The sequence below is a fragment of the Micrasema longulum genome, unplaced genomic scaffold, assembly GCF_059751315.1.
Source record: "Micrasema longulum isolate JH-2025_06_02 unplaced genomic scaffold, ASM5975131v1 h1tg000887l, whole genome shotgun sequence".
In the NCBI taxonomy this organism is placed as follows: Eukaryota; Metazoa; Arthropoda; class Insecta; order Trichoptera; family Brachycentridae; genus Micrasema; species Micrasema longulum.
This window is the reverse complement of record NW_028278078.1, coordinates 501,474-520,089: the sequence shown is the minus strand read 5'-3', so window position 1 is coordinate 520,089 and position 18,616 is coordinate 501,474. Positions and strand designations below refer to the sequence as shown.

General features: G+C 32.8%; 2 protein-coding genes across 2 annotated transcripts; both read left to right on the top strand.

Annotated features, from left to right (window-relative positions):
• Positions 1-834: 834 nt before the first annotated feature.
• LOC148278395 (uncharacterized) lies at positions 835-8,770 on the top strand. The gene is made up of 3 exons (XM_088231478.1): positions 835-998; positions 5,012-5,149; positions 7,042-8,770. Exons 1-3 carry the CDS (start codon positions 959-961, stop codon positions 7,311-7,313), a joined length of 450 nt encoding a protein of 149 aa, XP_088087604.1. The 5' UTR covers positions 835-958; the 3' UTR covers positions 7,314-8,770.
• A 1,944-nt stretch (positions 8,771-10,714) lies between these two features.
• On the top strand, positions 10,715-15,095 carry LOC148278394 (uncharacterized). The gene is made up of 4 exons (XM_088231469.1): positions 10,715-10,789; positions 11,659-11,961; positions 14,699-14,855; positions 14,938-15,095. The coding sequence occupies exons 1-4, from the start codon at positions 10,715-10,717 to the stop codon at positions 15,093-15,095; spliced, it is 693 nt and encodes a 230-aa protein (XP_088087595.1).
• Positions 15,096-18,616: the final 3,521 nt, after the last annotated feature.

The following is an 18,616-nucleotide window of genomic DNA, read 5'->3' as shown; positions in this document are numbered from 1 at the left end:
AAAAAATTATATATACATTTTTCATTCATACTCTGTTGTTCAAAATAATATTTTTTACATCTTTTGAAAAGTTTGTCTGGTAGTTTATTGTATAATTTCAGTCCCTGGTTAAACGCAGCCATAATAAAAAATGTTACACAGTGTGCAAAATAATCAATGAAACAAGCCAATGACAGGTGATAAGCCATGTAAATGCCTAGACTTATTATATTACTATCTCAAAAAGATAATATGCCACAATTCCTGTCAAAATAATACCTATTTCATTTTAATGTATTTATAAATATTAAATTGCTAGTAAGTCGGTCCGCATGCATAGGTTTCAAAATCAATATTACAAAAACCCATGAACTGTGTAACACTTCATGCCTTGATGCCTAAAATCTCCTGACTGAATCAAGTTATCGAAAGGGTCGAGAGTTTAAATACCCGGGAGTATTTGTTACGGAAAATGGCAACTTTCAAAATGAACTGGGAGTGCGGCTAGGAATAGCAGACGCTACCTTCAACAGTATGAAAGCTGTCTGGAGACCGGATCTTTACTCAGTGAAAACCAAATTTCCCGCGTTATTCTCCTCTATGGATGCGAATCGTAGCACCTCACTAGAGCCCAAAACAGAAAAATACTGAGTTTGTAGAATAGGTGTCTCAGAAGAATCTTAGGTGTGCGGTGGTTTGACTTTGCGCGGGAAGAAGTAATAAGAGAACGGACGCAGCAAACTATAGTGACAACTGTCATCAAGCGGAAGGGATTCGGTTGTCTTGGCCATGTCCTGCGGATGTCTTCTGAGAGCTTTAACCACGCTTTCCTACTTTCCAACACATCAGGTGCAGGCAGACGTCCTGGACGCCCACTGCTGACTGTTCGTCGGCAGTTCATATCAGAACTACACGACGCGAACCTGACTTGGGAGCTGGCAGCCGACAGAGATGCCTAAAGGATCTCCGTGGACACCATATGCTCCAACTAGGGAGCGGACATAGAATGATTACGATGGGTAAGTTGGTAGATAAAAAAATAATGACAACACCATGTACCTATTTTATTTTTTGAATCGGCATTAACCTTGGGGAATAACGTGATTATACTGTTATTATTCTACTGTTTATAATAATACCTGTATATGGAAAGATCTGTGCTTTCCGAAACTAGAAACTCCGAAAATATTATACATACTCGTATATAACAATGATCTACAAAGTTAGTGCTACAAATATCCAAAATAGATTAGGTATGTACATACTAAAACAATAAACATTTACAAAATTGCATAAAATAAAATCATTGAAAAGAAACATAAAAAAGCATGATGCCGTGTACATGACATATTTATATAAATAAATTGAAAACAACAAAGATAAACTTAATATTTAATTTACATGAAGTAAACCAAAACCCTAATCTAAATCATTGGAAAATCATCATGGAGTTTCCGACTCAAATCTCCTAAGCGTTGTTTTTCTGTCAGTCTCTCGCAAATACCTTCCTGATACGGTGCGAAAAAAACAACTGCACGTCGGGGTGATTAAGCCAAATTAGAATTGACGTTTCGTTTTCCCGTTTTCCGCACCCCAAAATTGAACAAATTTTATTTTTTTTTACAAAAAGTTTCAGAATAAAATTTTCTGTGCCGGTAGCTTTTCTGTTTTTAAAAATTATTTATCATAAATGCAAACCGTACGTCCGAAGACGGCAGATAAAACTGGACGGGTTTATGAATGTTTGGATGGTCCTAGCTGCCATAAGAAACAATTTATCAAAAAGGCCAAATGGAGACGCGCCAATGGTAAATATCTAGTGTGTAAAGAAAATTCTGCTCTGCTGCCATAATCCAGGAAGAAAATACCGAAATACGTTTGTACGAAGAAAAGCCAGGCCGCGTTTGCTCTTCAAACGCTCTTCCAAAATATTGAACAATCTCGGTGCGATCACGGATGGTTTTTCGACTATAAGTGTCAGTGATTTTATGTCATTAAATATTCAAATACTGCTTGTTATATGTATTTTATGTATGTATGGAAATCAGTTTTAAAACTTTTAAAATAATTTTCACCTTTTACTTCGACGCGGCCACGTCCCATATGGAAATGTAGAACGTGGATGTAGGTAGTTGGGTTGGTAGTTGGGTAGTGGTAAATAGTTCTGTATAGATTAGCGCATCCGAAGCTATTTGTTTCATGAATACTTAAATATTTCCTCTCGGGTTTTCGCGCAGTCGCAATTCGCATTCGTTCATCACTCCAACCCACCCCTTACAGATACGTACATTGTGAAAATACTGTGTTCCTTGTCCGCATACAGGACACAGAAAAGGGAAAGAAATAATTCTGGGCTACTCTTGCAATGCGATCCTGAAAAGCGGCGTAGCTTTGCAGAATCACTCTAGCGAGGCGCTGATACTAGGTAGGACAGTGGATGTATTTGATCTTTTAAATGAAATTAAATTGAGAATCACATCAAAACTCAGAGTAATTTTACATATCAACAGTTTATAATATAACGAGATGGCTTTATTCAGTTTAAACGGCGTGTTGTTAATACTTCTATCAACGGCGTGCTGCTTTAATACAGGTAGGTGTATAATATACTTGTAAATATTACTAAATTCAATAGGATAATTCGTAACTAAAATAAAGAGTAGAATAAGACTTCTGTGCGTATCTTAAAAAAAAAGGTCACAAAATCGTTTGATGTTTAAATATAAAAAATGTATGTTGATACGCCTGAAAGTATATGTATGATGGGATGAAAACAATGCGAAAACGTTCTAGAAAATACTTCACGTTTATTTACTGTACTTATATTATGCGAATCTGATTTTTCTTCAGTTCACTTTTTTCTTCGAGAGAAAAAAATTAAATCTTCATTTCATAACATTGTTTCATACAATCTTACATCGTTTTATTATACCCAGATAATAGCTATTTTAAGGTACCCATTCATTACTATAATGTATAGAAGGACATTCATAGATGCCTTAAATAATAATGTGTAAAAAAAACCAGTTCTAAGTTAATTATTCTTATATCTACGCATATAGGTAGTAGTATCTTAGGTGAATTCACTCAAATAATATAATATTATTTAGTACGTGCAACTCATAAAACTATAGGTACATTATTATTTGTATATTATATTTAACAGCTTTCGGTGTTATTTTTCATTTTAAAAAGAGTGATCTATGTATAAATTTCAATTCTTAATATTTTATTTAATATATTATGTGCGACAAGAAATACATGTTTATTCTATCTGCCGGTCTGTTACACAAACTATGCACAACACTCTTTTCTCTATCGTTTTTGTTCTAATTATAATGCTTTTTTCATCTATCGATATTTTTAACGTGCCCCATAATTTATTTAAAAAATAAATTGCGACTAATTCTATCTGGTTGCGATACACTCCCACTTGATTTTTAATTATGCACACGCTTACAAACGCCTACTCTCATACAAATACACATAAACATACCCTCTTATATAAATATACGCATGCACACATTTTAGAACCTATACAATAATTTAATATATGGATGATTTTTATTTAGAAAATTCACTGATCCTTTCAACCTTATATTCAATATGTGATTTAATCATTGTTGACTGTATGTTTGTATAAAATGAAATAAATAAGTATTGTATAAAAAAAATTCTATAAAATTTAATTAGTTGATTATACCTTGATAAAGAAGCTTGTGTAACTTTGAAACCAGTCAGTAGAAAAGAAACACGCGGCTAAAAATATGTGGTGAAAAAGTTGTTTTATTTTTATTTTGCAAATAATACTAGCCGCCGCGCCGTTTCAAAGCCTCCTTAGTATTTTTTTAACTATTTCAAAATGCCGAAGATCTCCATTAATTTTTCAAAATTAAATTAAACCTTTACATACAGACATCTGTTGCTGGAGACATTCAAAACGTGAAAATATTTGGTGTTAGGTAACAATACATTTTAATAAAATCATTGGGAAAAACCTTCGTCAGAACCACTGAATAGGGAATTCACTTGTATATTTTATTATTCCAATATATTTTATTTATTTTGTTAATTGAAATACGATTCAATAAATATTTCCTCTATTGCTTCCTAAAGGCATTCAATCGAGAATTTGATTGGATTACCGTGCTTGCGTCTTTTCACTTCCCTTGTATTGGAAAACTTTTACCGGTATCGTAATATGATAGGGATAAGGGATCATAAAGGCCTAACTCCTTGACTTTTGCTTCGGAAAATTCATCCATTTAAGCTTTAAAATAAGGCCGAATGTCGGGGACGACCAGCTGTAGAGCCTTTTGATCAAATTGAGATCAAAAGCTTCTGTCAGTTTTCCAGAAGACTTCTTTTTGGGACAATATGCGGTGTAATTTAATCATGGATGTCCCAAAATAAATATCTACCTATAGGTTTTTTGTGTTTAGCACCAAAAAATACAAGTTCTCGTCGATGAGTAATGCTAACATTTGTGACGTCTGAGGTTCTCTTCCGGTTATTCTCGATCAGTTCTTTCCATTGTTCCATCCACATCAAGCAAACCGAAAGTCTTCCATAACTCGCATACCATACCATTCATATAATCCAATGACGTCGTTTAAAGTAGTTCATTTTTATTAAAATGATTTTTATTATTTATTCGTACATTTTCAAGAAACTTTGGCGTACAATCTAATGCTCCAATTTAGAACGAGAGAATTTAGCGAGCCAGAAAACATTTATTGTATCCAATTTTCCGTAGGGCTGAAGTTCCTCATTAAATGCTTGAATTTTTATCGCGCGTAAGAAAACATTTTTTTATTCAATTTCTCGTTGCACTGAACTTCCTCATTGCAGCATCTATAATCTGGATTTTTCTTCATCACCAGTGCTGGTGGAAACAAAAAATATCGTACCAACACAAATAAACATTTAATTTATTTTATGTTGAAATCATCGAAAAAAACATAAATACATACTCGTAGATAGCGTTACAAAATGAACAAATTTTTTCACAGTATACTTTCTTTTGTTTCAGTAAAATCTTATAAAGCATCAACAAATCTCTCATGCTACCAGTGTATAGAGAAGACTGACAAGGAATGTGAACCCGATTCGTTTGTGCCCTGTCCTAGTACCCGCTTTGATCACTGTGTGACGAGTATAAGCAACGACAGTAAGTTTACTATCGTCATTCAGTGTCAATCAGTTTATGAGAAATTACTATTATTATATTAGGAAACATACGTAATTTTATTATGAAAAAAATTACGTTAATTTTGTTGAAACAACGCTGTGTAATCTTAACGATAAATTAAAAATACTTTTAAAAAAGAAAAATCAAATCAAATAATCGTTTGATGCTTTCAAATAATAAACAATATAATAAGCATTAACGATAGTATATGTTGTTATTCTGTATATTATAAAAAATAAGACATATCAGAATTTATTGCAACAGAGAGGGAAGACATGATTGAGAAGGGAATATGGAAGTCTAGGCATTTACAGGGCTTATGATCTGTCATTAGCTGGTTTAAGTGGGCACTTTACAAACTGTGTAACATTCACCATTCTGCCCATGTTTAAACATCCACATTTCCTCAACTCATACTCATACTCAACTGATTTCACTAAATAGAGGTATTATTTAGTAATTTAACTTTTTTTTTTATTGCTCAAAAAACGTTAATTTTTTAAGTACTAATGTTGTAATTTTTTTATTTATTTTTATTATTTAGTTATTCTCAACTTTAATGTGTTATATTTATATTTAGTACATAAGATTTTCTCATGGTTATTGCTATCTTTATTTAGAAATGTTTTGTTTCTTTTTAACTTTTTGTGTTATATGTTTACTAAATTGTTTAGTTTTAATTATTCTATTATTTCATACTATGTACTACATGATTATTGTGCACTGCTGTGATTATTTCTGGAAATTATTTTTTTTTTGTCAAAGGTTCTTTGAACCGTTGATGTATAAATAAAAAAATAAACTCTTCCATCTTTTGACTTTTGTGAAATAAAGGAGCTGAAACCTTTATTATGTGGGTGAGATTCATCCGGCTGAACCAAATCACCTACTAGGCAACGCCTGAAAACAATTTTCCAATTTTTATACTTCTTCTTTTACCAGGTAGTTGATTCAACAATGTTTGAGTATGTCCAAATGCTTGCAGACTGGCTGGATTTCCTCCCTAGGGAGTTCATATTTAAATTTATTGCAACAGAGAGGGAAAAAATTATTGAGATTTCAGCTCCTTTACTTCACAAAAGTCAACGGATGGAAGAGTTGAGGAAATGTGGATGTTTAAACATGGGCAGAATGGTGAATGTTACACAGTGTGTAAAGTGGCCACTTAAACCAGCCAATGACAGGTCATAAGCCCTGTAAATGATTTTCCTCTCTGTTGTAATAAATTTAAATTGAACAACTCCCTAGAGAGGAAATCCAGCCAGCCTGCAAGCATTTGGACCTACTCAAACATTGTTGAAAACAAACAAAAACATATAATTTGGTTTATATGTCAATCATTTTGCTGTTTTTCGTGCAAATACAGGTTTTGGTTATTATGCGATGAATCTGTTAGAGTTTCTATTGTACATAATGTTTCTAAGACTGAACCACACATTTTGTGCTCTATATAGAGCGCAAAAATTTAGTAATCTCATTTTTTTTTTGCATAAGCTGGATCCATTTTGAAAAAAAATATAATAAAAAACAATGCACGCGGCGGACGTCCGTCCAGTCCAGAGAATACAATCGTAACCCGATGCTTATGCCGCTTCCAGCGATCTCTTTCGTTCCTCGAATATTATCGCAAGGATTCATACAATAGCATATTTTGTAAAAAATATGAGGTACGACCATACTCCAAAAAAAGCGTAAAACGGAAAAAGAACTGAAGATATTATGACACATAGACGAAATACATTAAGAACTCAAAATCGACCATTTTTGGGTTACGATATTATACGTAGGAGGAGTCAATATGAATAAATACTCCTGATACCCCAAATAATTATTTTTAAGCGTGTCTTCATAAATCAATATGTTTTTTACAGAGAAAAACGGTTTCCAGTTGAAGCGAGAATGTGGAATCGGGCCGTGCAGATTTGATGACGAAGATGCTAATAAAGGCCTAGGTTGGGGAATATGTGACAGAACCAAAGAAGAGTTTTTCTGTATATCTTGTTGCAAGGAAAACGGCTGTAACAAAAGTTTTGCGCGTCGATTAATTGACTCCTCGTCGCTCACATCCCTAGATATTTATTCGAGCTCTTTTCAAATAACCATTTTATTTATTCTTCATAATATTTACTTGATACTATTATAACTATCTGCAATTATTGCAACCGTTTATATGTACTGCCGTTAGGGTAACCAACTGTCCTGTATTTTACAGAGCGTTCCGTTTTAGCCACTATTTTGGCCGTGTCAAATACTCTAATAAGAAGAAAACGATACCATTCCATGCATGGCATAGAAAACACAATGTCTCGAACCCTAAATCCTGTAGTTTTAGATCACCTTTGTACTATAAAATTAGTACCTACTACCTACATTGGATTGGTCATCATATTTACTTAACTGTAATTATAGGTATTCGGTTTTCCTTAAAATAGGTGAAAGTCTAGCAAGGTAACAAAGAACAACTAAGAAAAAATGACATACTTATATTTTTTGATGTAACCGGTTTTCGAAGTAACCGATAGTACCGGGTTCGATTCCCGGTGAGAACACAAAGTGTTCTCACCGGGAATCGATGTTCTGTGCTGTAATTCACCACTGTAATTGGACTTTCAGGCCTGTTGTGATGCAAAACAAAAAATCTATCTTTTATCTATCTGCAATTGAAAAAATATGTTTTAATAGCTCACTTTTCTTCATTTTTATTTCCAATTCATAATTTAAAATGACCATATCTTCGTAGGTTGTCTAGAGCAGCGGTTCCAAAAAGGTGTTCCACAAAACTCTAGGGTTTTTTGGAAGAGTTACAGGAACTGTGAGAGATGCGTCCGAGTGCGTATTAAAAGCAAAACTGCGAATATAGAAGATCGGGTTGTGGTCCGGCGGCTAGTGTCTCGGACTCACGGACCAAAGTTCCGTGGTTCGAATCCCACTTTACCCCAACTTGATTCCATTTTCTAATAGTGAGTTATTTACAACTCGTTGAAAATGGCCCTCAAAATTAAATATTTGGGTAAATCATAAAAACGCAAATATTTCTTTTTAAAAAAAAAAAAAATCATTATTCGCATACGTGCAGTAAAGATTTTCAATTCAAAATATCAGTTTTTTTTTAAAGTCGAACATTAAACGTGCAAACAATAAGGTGTCATGAGTCTTTAAAATACCGTTTTTGTCAATTTACTTTTTTATTGTCGAGATAGGGTTCCGCCAAAAAAATATCAATGAGGGTTCCATAGCCATGAAAAATTGGAAATTACTGGTCTGGAGTAATTTCCATAAAAACGCAGGCATTGCGGAATTTATCTTTTAACTCGTCTCTGCGTAAATTCAAATCATATATATGTTATGATGTAATGATGTAGGTACTATACCAACAATTTGTTTAAGGCACATGTTAACGGACTATGTATCTCTACTATTAACTTTTATTTTGTATTCATAAAATACCGACTTTTTATGTACTGATGTATATTTATAATTTTATTGTTATATATCCATGTTTTCATATTACATTTTTACGTTGTTACAGGCACTTGTGCCGTATAACTGAATTATCTTTACATATTACAATGTCAGAAAAATAAAGGTATTAGAATCCAATTTTCGTTTTATATCATTCCAGTATATGTTTGCTTCCAGTATATTTTCATTGTACATTTTATGCTTTCACACTTCACACTTTCAAAAACCAAATATAAATAAGTTGCTAAATCATAAAATAAACCTACCTTAATACATTTCCATAAAATAATATTATATTACACTTATATGTTAATAAAATTGTTTTAACCACTTAAATTTAGAGTTATACTTCGACCGGTTTCGAGGTTACTACCTCATCGTCAGGAATTAAACTAACTTAAAATTACTCGCGTTGCTATTTATATTCTAAAATATTGTATGAAAGATACATAAAAATAAAAGAAAGAGAGAGAAAGAATATAAAATGAATCATAACGGGAGTATTTTCAAAAGAGGACTTGAAGTTAAATTTAATTCTATGATACATCGTCTTACTTCAATATCACAAAATAAATAAATTTCGACTTAGAATTAAATACTGTAAAGAGTATTGCTTTTAATAATGGTTATAAACCAAATTAATTGATAATATTTTGAATAAAAAACTTAAAATAAACTTTAGGAAAAAATACTTATACAGTTCCCAAAATATTTCTAACAATAATAAGAATTGGCGTAGAATTTTGTGCATTAATTCATTTTCTAATAATATCGCTCAAATTTTACCTAACAACATTAGGCCAGCTTTTTATACTTATAATAATATAGGTAAAATATTATCATCAATTTTAAAGATAAGGATAATAAATTAAATCATTCGGGAATTTATAAATTAAATTGTTAAAACTGCCCAAATTTCTATGTTGGAAAAATTTCTTTAAAAAACATTGCCTACATTTAAAAAAAAAACATTGCCTGATATATACCTATGCTTACATAAAATAATTAAATTTTTGATATATTTTACTGCCATTGACTCTACAAAATGTCCGCAAGAAAAAAATTAAACCTGACATTGGCCCTTATAGATCCAAGCAACAAATGTATTGTAAGTATTATATTAATTATTGTTTATGTAATTACATGATTCGCGAGCAAACGCACTGATCCGTAAACTATGAGGCCGACTAATCTCCACTCGATTTCCTTTTTCCAGCCTTTTACTTAAGAGTAGCAACGAAATAAATACTGAAATAAATATCAATCTTGCTCAATTTTACCATGTCGCGTGGATTTGGACGATACTTATAAAATGAATGCGAATCATGGCACATGACACCTCACAAGAGATGGAGGGGTACAACGATAAAATTTCGAGAATATACATATTAATATTGTGTATCTGTCGCAGCTGGGTTGTCATTTTAGCCAGAATGCATATTGGCTGGCCTAATTACAAAATGGCGCCGTATTGAAAAAGGGCTAATCAACGATTATTATTTTGTTTCCAAAAATTTAGTATTTTCATATAATTATAATTATTTGTAGGTTTTTTTCTTACAATTTTTTTTTAAATTTTTTATTCCTCACTCTTTGCTTCCTATCTAATTCTGATTATTGCCCTCATGCGTGGGCAGTTAGCATGTTTAGGCTTTTCGAGACTGATCATTTGATCAAGACATCTCTTACCACCGACGCCAACGTCAGTTGACTTCATTTTGGAATTTGGACGTAGGCTTTAGGTACCTAGGACACGGAATTATATTAAGTTGTTTGTTGGTATTAATTTTAATTATATTTTTAATATTTACTGTCAGTAAATATTAAAATATCATTGAATATCCTATGCTGTGATATACATAATAACATCCCTTGCGTGTCGATAAATGTTCTGATTTCAGATACGTGTTTTTAGATTGTAATCATAGTAATGACAGAATATTGAAATAAATAAATGATTTAGTAATATTTCCATTGCTGGGTCAGTCTATCGAAAGCTTTGATTAAAAGCTGTGCTTTTTCAGTGAAATATTTATTTTCTGGAGAATTGATTTTTGCATTTTCTTTTCAAAAAATTATAAAATGACCTACGTTTACAATTTTTGTTTTTATTTTTCATTAAGGCTTGGTGCAATTATCATCGGGGTGGTTTCATTGGTAAACATGTACATTTTTTTATTTTATCGTACCTAATATCGTATATGTTTTAAACAATAACAGAAACAAAAGTCATTATACTCGTAGTAAAAAACGTCTGTAAATCGATTTTCTAATTTTATACTCGTAGTTATTTTTTTTTTCAATTTGCTTATTATTATTTGGATTGAGGAAGTTCAATACTACGGGAAATTGGATAAAAACGCAGATTTATAAATGTTTTTTTTCACGCGGTAAAAATTGGAGCATTTAATTGTATTGCGATGTTTCTCGAAAACATTATTTTATTTTTATATACTTATATATTTTTTATTAAATCGAACTACTTTGAACTTCGCCAAGTGTTCTTGCTAAGCTACCAATCAACTACAGCGTTGTATAGATTTCCGGTTTCCAGGAAGCCAACTCACCAGTCAGTATAACTCGCCGACGACGACTAGTGACGTCGCGAGTGGAGTAATTTCTAAATTACAAAACTTTTAAAAAATCATAGCTATACATAGAAATAAAAAATATTTTTGTTTGGCTTAGTTTGCTTAGTTAGCTTAGCTGATAGTCTATTAACAAATATATTTTTTAAATACCACTGAACTTCCTCATTATTTGGTTTACTTCTAGGACTGTATATTTATTATTAAATTATAAATATATGTGTGATAATGCCTTATAAGAAGTAAAAGAAGAAGCTGCTACGGAAAGTTAAAATAGTAAAATTATATATTCCTTGTTTTCCCAAAAATATGATTAAACTTTTCCAAGTAGTTTCCTACTCAAAGTTTTATTTTTCTTTTTGCTACTCACTATAATACTACGTATAATAATGCTTCAATAGTAGGGAACTACAGATTCTTTTAAAAACTTTATTTCAGCTACAAGGTGGTCTGCTGTTAATCGCTCTTACTATTGGAATGAATTATTTACCAGGAATATCCAATCAAATAAATACTTGGAGTAATGAAAATGACTTGATTTTTGCTGCATTTATGTTTAAAGCAGTTGAACTAGGTAAAAGGGTCTATCCAAAACACACCATTGCAAATATTGGGTACAATAAAACCAAACCACAATTTTTAATGATAATTTTAGATCCGGAAAAATACGTAACTGCACTTTTGGCGTTTACTTCATTTTATTTGCTGGCCTGCATATCGCTGATATATGGTGCATACACTGTAAGTTATACATATATTTATATATGCACTTGACCTATTTTTTATTATATTGTTTTAAGTAGAAACTATGCTTTACTTATGTACACGTGCCTACACGATATAAAGGAAAAGACACCTAATAATATAGCCGTCGCGTTACTTTGAACGGCACTGGCGCCAGCGTCCCTTTTACAAAAAAGTTTATTACGAATTTAAGACTTGCTTACTATTTTCTAAAAATGAACATCGATTCAATATTGAATCAACTGCTCCACAAGTGCACAAGGCTTATGTTAGGTTTTTGTTATTTTCATTGTGCCTTTTGTTATATAAATAATATATATGTACGAGTACATATATACCTAGTTTTTAAAACAGTCTGAATATTTTGTTAATTATCTCTGTTTATTAAGTTAGTCTTCTTTGTTTATTCTCAAATGTAAAAACATTTCAAAAAAGTATATTGTTAAGTGTCCTCGGCACGGGTAACCCCAGCGAGGTCCCACTATTTTTATTATTGTTTATGGTTTGTAAGAGTAAAATATGAATAAATAAATACAATTATAAGCTTAAGCTAAAAAAAATATTTTTTAAATAAATAAAAAAAATTGGAGTATTATTTCAATAATCCAAATGACTAAAATCTTCGTGTTGCAGTCTAAGATGTAATGCAGCAGTTTAATTATGTTTTAAAAACGATTGTATAAATTTGTATTGATACATTAAAAAATGTAAATATATTTTTTTAGTATTTTTCAAATGGAAATCACATTATTAACCTTGCTTATCATGTTCAATATTTATATTTACTTCAAAGGATAGTTATTTCATCAAAGAAAGACTTTGTACCTATTGTAGTTATTTATTGTAATGTGCGCGGAAAAAATAAACTAAACAAGGTTTAAATATATTCTTAAAAACGCAACTATAGTCCTTAAAATATTGTTTGATTAGAATGACAGCTGTCAAACTAATTTCATTAGTGATGGGAAATTACTGATCACTGATCAAATCCATTTTATCAGTTATTTCATGCAATTATGTAACTCTGTTTCCGAAAATTGATATAAAAAACGCAAAAACAAGGCTATTATAGTGTGTTTAAGACAATTATGACAATTGGTGGGCTCCGTGGTGTAGTGGTCAAGACGCTTGACTCACGCACGGAAGGTTCCGGGTTCGATTCCCGGTGAGAACACAAAATTTAAAAATGTGATTTTTCTCAAGCCTGGTTGTTCAGTAATGTAATTCACCACTGTAATTGGGCCTCCTGGGCTGTTGTGGTGCAAAAAAATGAAATGAAATTAAATGAAATTATTCACCAAAAAATGAAACATTTATACTTTTTTCATGAACAACATCAAATGAATTATTTTTTTATTCGATCAATTTGTCTCATCTCTAACGTTTTTGAAAAATGATGTAACCTTGTAAGAACGTCGTTAATAATAAGGTTTAGTTTAGTTTTCTTTTAGTTTAGTAGTTTAGTTTTAAAGCTGATTTTATATATTAATGTTGATTTATGTTTCAAGCATTGTATAAAAAAAAAAAATTAACACGCCAGATACAAATGATTTTTTGTGTGTCAATGTAAATAACTCCTTTGACGTTACTACAAAGTTATGTCGTCACTTTTTCTGACAACTGTCATTCTAATCATGTGACATTTTAATGACTATAAATAATGGTTAATGACCAAAATATAATTCGACAAAATGTGTTCCAAGGTCTAAGATTTGGCTATACGATATGCAGTGAAAACTTTCTGAAACCACCTGTAATTTATGTAAGGAAGGGGGGGCATAACGGGGACTTCAAGGGAAAAAACAATAAAAATATAGACGTACTTTTTACCATTATTTTTAATCACAAAACTTTTTTTACACATCAAACTACAATTCAGCATATTTATTGGGCAAATAACCAATTAAATAACTCAGATTTTTTTCCCACATAACACTAATGCCCTAAGAAAACCCCATAATGCCCTGGGGTAGGGGCAATATGGGGTATCGAAAACGGGGCACTATGGGGTACGTGCTATTATCTTAATTAGACTCGCAGCACAGGCAATTGCGTAACTGTTCGACGTTGTCGTCGTTAACACCAGCACAAGCCGTATGAGACCAACGTCCACATAGCTGGCAGCCTACCCAACCCTTTGATGACTTCAGGTATGTGTGGTTCTCGGCCGCACAATATATGCAAATTGTATCCTTATCTTCATTTTCAGTGTTGGCAATAGGTTTCTGGGTTTTTGTTTTTTGGATTTTTTTTTCAGCTAAGGATCGTTTGGGTTCGAACACTTCTTTGCCCGTTTAAGTTGCTCTAGCTCATCATCATTATGGGGAGTAGAAGTAAGGATAGCAGTTTTGCCTCGGCGAAAGTTTTTCTTATTTTTATTCCGTTGTTCAACTGATGGGATTGGTAAAATATCCTTCGTGGAAGCATTTTCACAGCAAGACGTTAGGTCTGCGGTTGCTGTCGTACTGAGCAACTGAGCGCTAAAGCCGCTAAACGCAGGGCTAAAATGGCCGCCTGCTACAAAACACGGCTAGTACCTCTAGTTTTATGTATATGTGGGTCGCCCGTCATGCCCCGCGTCTCCGTTATGCCCCCTCCTCCCCTACCATTTTTTAAAAAGTTTTTTTTTACTTTTCAGCTACCTTCATATTTTTGTATCTCCTTCGGTCTTTAAACTTCTTCAATAAAAAAATATAATATTGAAAGGTGTTTTAACCTACATTATTTATTTTAGTGCAATACATACATGATGTATCCTTACCTTGGATTAGAATTGGTAAGATCAATTGCATTGTTCGCTTTACACGTCATGGCCATGATGTTGATAAAACAAAACGTGATCAATTTAGGCCTAATCATTGGACTAACTGTTTTAGGTGGATTCTTACTTCGTGAGTAGACCTTATTAATTGTTTTTCGGTTTCTTTAGACGTCAATTTGATCTAATTTTGCCTAAAATTTGTTTTATTTCAGTTGGTCTTCTCTACATGTGGGTTTGCATTTTCAGTCTGATAAAACTTATTAACCAACTTATGCGAGAAGCGGAAATTGAAAAATTGACAAATGTACCCAAAACCTTACCAATATCAAATGTCTACTCCGATCGAACGCGAACCATTTATGGCAACTAACGGGCTAATAATGATACCAATAATAAATCAAAGTGTGCATATTATATTTCTGTATTTTTATTTATTAATAATGATAATTACCCTTATATTATTTTTATATTTACAATAATATATAAAGTTACGAACTTTCCTTGATTTGGGAAATAGTAATGTGTGAGGTAACACATTTTTTAATATTTTTGTAATAATAACGCGCTACACTTAAATTATACTGCGCTGTCCCTATAGACAAAAATCACTCTAGGATTTCCAATCACGAAGTTATCTATGGTTTACAGCAAAACAATGGGCCGTACTCAGGTCGAGAATCGCAAGCGCAGCTACGAAACCGTCCGTTACCATACATTTGCGATGCTTTTGTTCTAAATGTAATAGAGCTAAATGACGTACCTATCTATAGTTGTAACGCGTTTTTACTCTGAGTTTTTATTCATATCTATATTGAAAAAGTATTTTGGTTTTTCGATGATTTTTACACAATCTCGCTGTAGATAATAAAAATAATACTCAACAAAAATGACGTAAGAGTTGACATTGTTAACAACAACAACAACAACAAACCATCACGCCGTTTCACGATAAGGGTAGGCAGAGAAGATAGAACGCCATATCACTCTATCTTGGCATACAGACCTCGTTTCCTCTACATTCATACATCTTCTCATGCACGCACGCCGATTATTCCTACTTTTGACATGTCCATCTTCATGTATTTGATGGACTTGATCGTACCACGTCTTTCTCGGTCTTCCTAGTTTTCTGCATCCATCAACATTCGCATCGTAGATCCTTTTAGCCATTCTTTCGCTATCCATTCGCTCTACATGTCCAAACCAACGCAGCACTCCTTTCTTGATTCTATCGATAATGCATGTCTTAGCCTTATACACTTCACGGATCTGGACATTTGTGCACCGTTTTACTACATTGTTTTATACTACACATTCGCCTGAGGGATCGCATTTCGACAGCATTCAACCTACTTTCATCATCATTTTTCCAATTCCATACTTCCCTCCCATACATTAGAGTTGGCGCTAGAACTCCGATGTGAACTGCTAGTTTAGCCTCCTGCGATAAACATTTGTTTGCCAAAGTAGATTTCAGTGCATCGTTCACCCTGTTCCCGGCACTCACCCTCCTTTCAATATCTTTCTCGGTCTTTCCTTCACTATTAAACATGCTTCCCAGATATACAAATTCTTCTACATTTTTTTTTTATATAAAAGAAATATTTGTGTTCTTATGATTTACCAAAATATTTAATTTTGAGGGCCATTTTCAACGAGTTGTAAATAACTCACTATTAGAAAATGGAATCGAGTTGGGGTAGAGTGGGATTCGAACCACGGACCTTTGGTCCGTGAGTCCGAGACACTAGCCACAGGACCACAACCCGATTTGATTCAGAATATCTCCGTTCACACTGATCTCACATTTAGTTATATTTTCATCCCTTTCAAAAACCATCACTTTCGATTTATCAACATTCATAAGTCAATCACTTTTCTTGCATACATCGTAGACTTTTGTTACCAAGAATTGCAGGTCTTCTTTGCTGCTAGCAAAAAGCACGGCATCATCTGCATACAGAAGACAGTTAACAGTTATGCCACTCATTTTTGCTCCCATTCTTAAATCTTTCATTTCTTTCATACAGTTATCAATGTATATGTTGAACAACCAACGTTACACATCCCTGTTTGACTCCTTTAGGAATGTCAAACCACGATGTGAATGACTCATTCACCTTCACACATGCTGTGCTGTCTTTATACAGTGACGCAATACCCCTTGTCAGGTTACCATTCACTCCATACTCCGATAAAAGCTTACACAATTTCACTCTGTCCACTCTTGATTTGCCTTTTGCAGATCGAGAAATGCGCAGAAAAGTTTCTGGTGTGTAGCCAGAAACTTTTCTGTCATATTTCGCAGAATAAATATTTGATCCATACATCCTCTTCCATTCATAAATCCACTTTGTATATTCCACACTCTATCTTTACTCACTTTTCTTACTCTCTCAATCAGTATTCTGTCATAAATCTTTCCAACAGCGCTCAAAAGGCTGATAGCTCTATAGTTTCCGCAGTCCACCCTAGAGCGTCTTCCCTTGAATAAAGGCATAACAACAGCTCTCCTCCAATCAGGGGGAGTGTATTGCTGAGTGTACATGTTTAGACATAGGTTAAAAAGCTTATGAAGCCATACAAAAATTATTTCTCCACCCGCCTTTATAAACTCTCTGGCAATGTTATCATAACTTTGCGCTTTCCCATTCTTCATATACTTAGCAGCATTTTTAATTTCTTCCATACTTATCTCTTTCGCATCTCTTTCGCATCGTCATCTGCATTTATGTTTACTTGAGAAGGTAGTACACTGGCTATATTTCCTGTGTGCGTTTCGTACACCTCCTCAAAATATTCCTTCCATCTCGTTTTAATTCCACTATCTTTCGTTACCATTTTTCCATCGTTTCCTATTACTGCTGTCATACATTCGCTATCCTTACTTTTTTGGAATATTTAACTGCTTTCCAGAATATTTAAATTTTTTTGTAAATTTTTTTGTCATTTTTATTCCCTCACTTTCTTTCAGTAATTTTTTTCTTTCACACACACCTTGTTTAACTCTCTCCTTACATTCAATATTTACACTTTTTAATGCGGCATACTTACTGGTATCCGTTTGACTTACTGTTAACAAGTTTAACCATGCTTTCTTCTTTTCTTGAACGAGCTTTTTTATTTCATCATCCCACCATGCATCACCTTTTTTTCTTCCTTATTTTGCCACACCACATACTTCCGTTGCTGATTCACACATACTTTTTTTCAAACAATCCCACATATCATCAATGTTCATACTTTCCCTACACTCCCCTTTCAGTCTACGATAAACCGCGCTTTCAGATTTATCTTTCATGTCATCATTTTGAAGTTTTTCAACTTTGACTCTAGAAGGCGCCTGTATCTTAAGGGTTTTGGACCACCATCCTTGAAACAAGATTACTCTTGATACTACCAAGGAGTGATCGGTTTCCATTTCGGCTCCTCTATAAATATGTTAATGTTTATTAAAAATTAAAAAATAAGATAGTAAAACATCACGATTTTTCCATATAAAAAATCTCTTTCAAAAGACCTTAATCAAACTAAGGAATACAAAGCGTCTTATAAAATTTAGTCTTTTAAGTAAGCGCATACCTAATACCTACATCACTAATCCTGTAGCTGAGAGATGTTTTGTTTTTATATCTGATTTTTTATGCTAACACAAACTTACGGACTCGGGTGCAATTTAAATTCAAAAAAACAAAAATTCAATGATTTTTATTCTGTTTACATAAATTCCTGTACTAAAGTAAGCTTGATACCTAGGATTAGTGATATAAATTTTGGAAATACATACTTTTTTTATAACGCGGGGGTACCTACCTACCATACCCATAATATTTGCAAATTTGTGTCGAGTCTTTGACTTTTCTATGTGCTCTACCTCTTCATCTATGACCA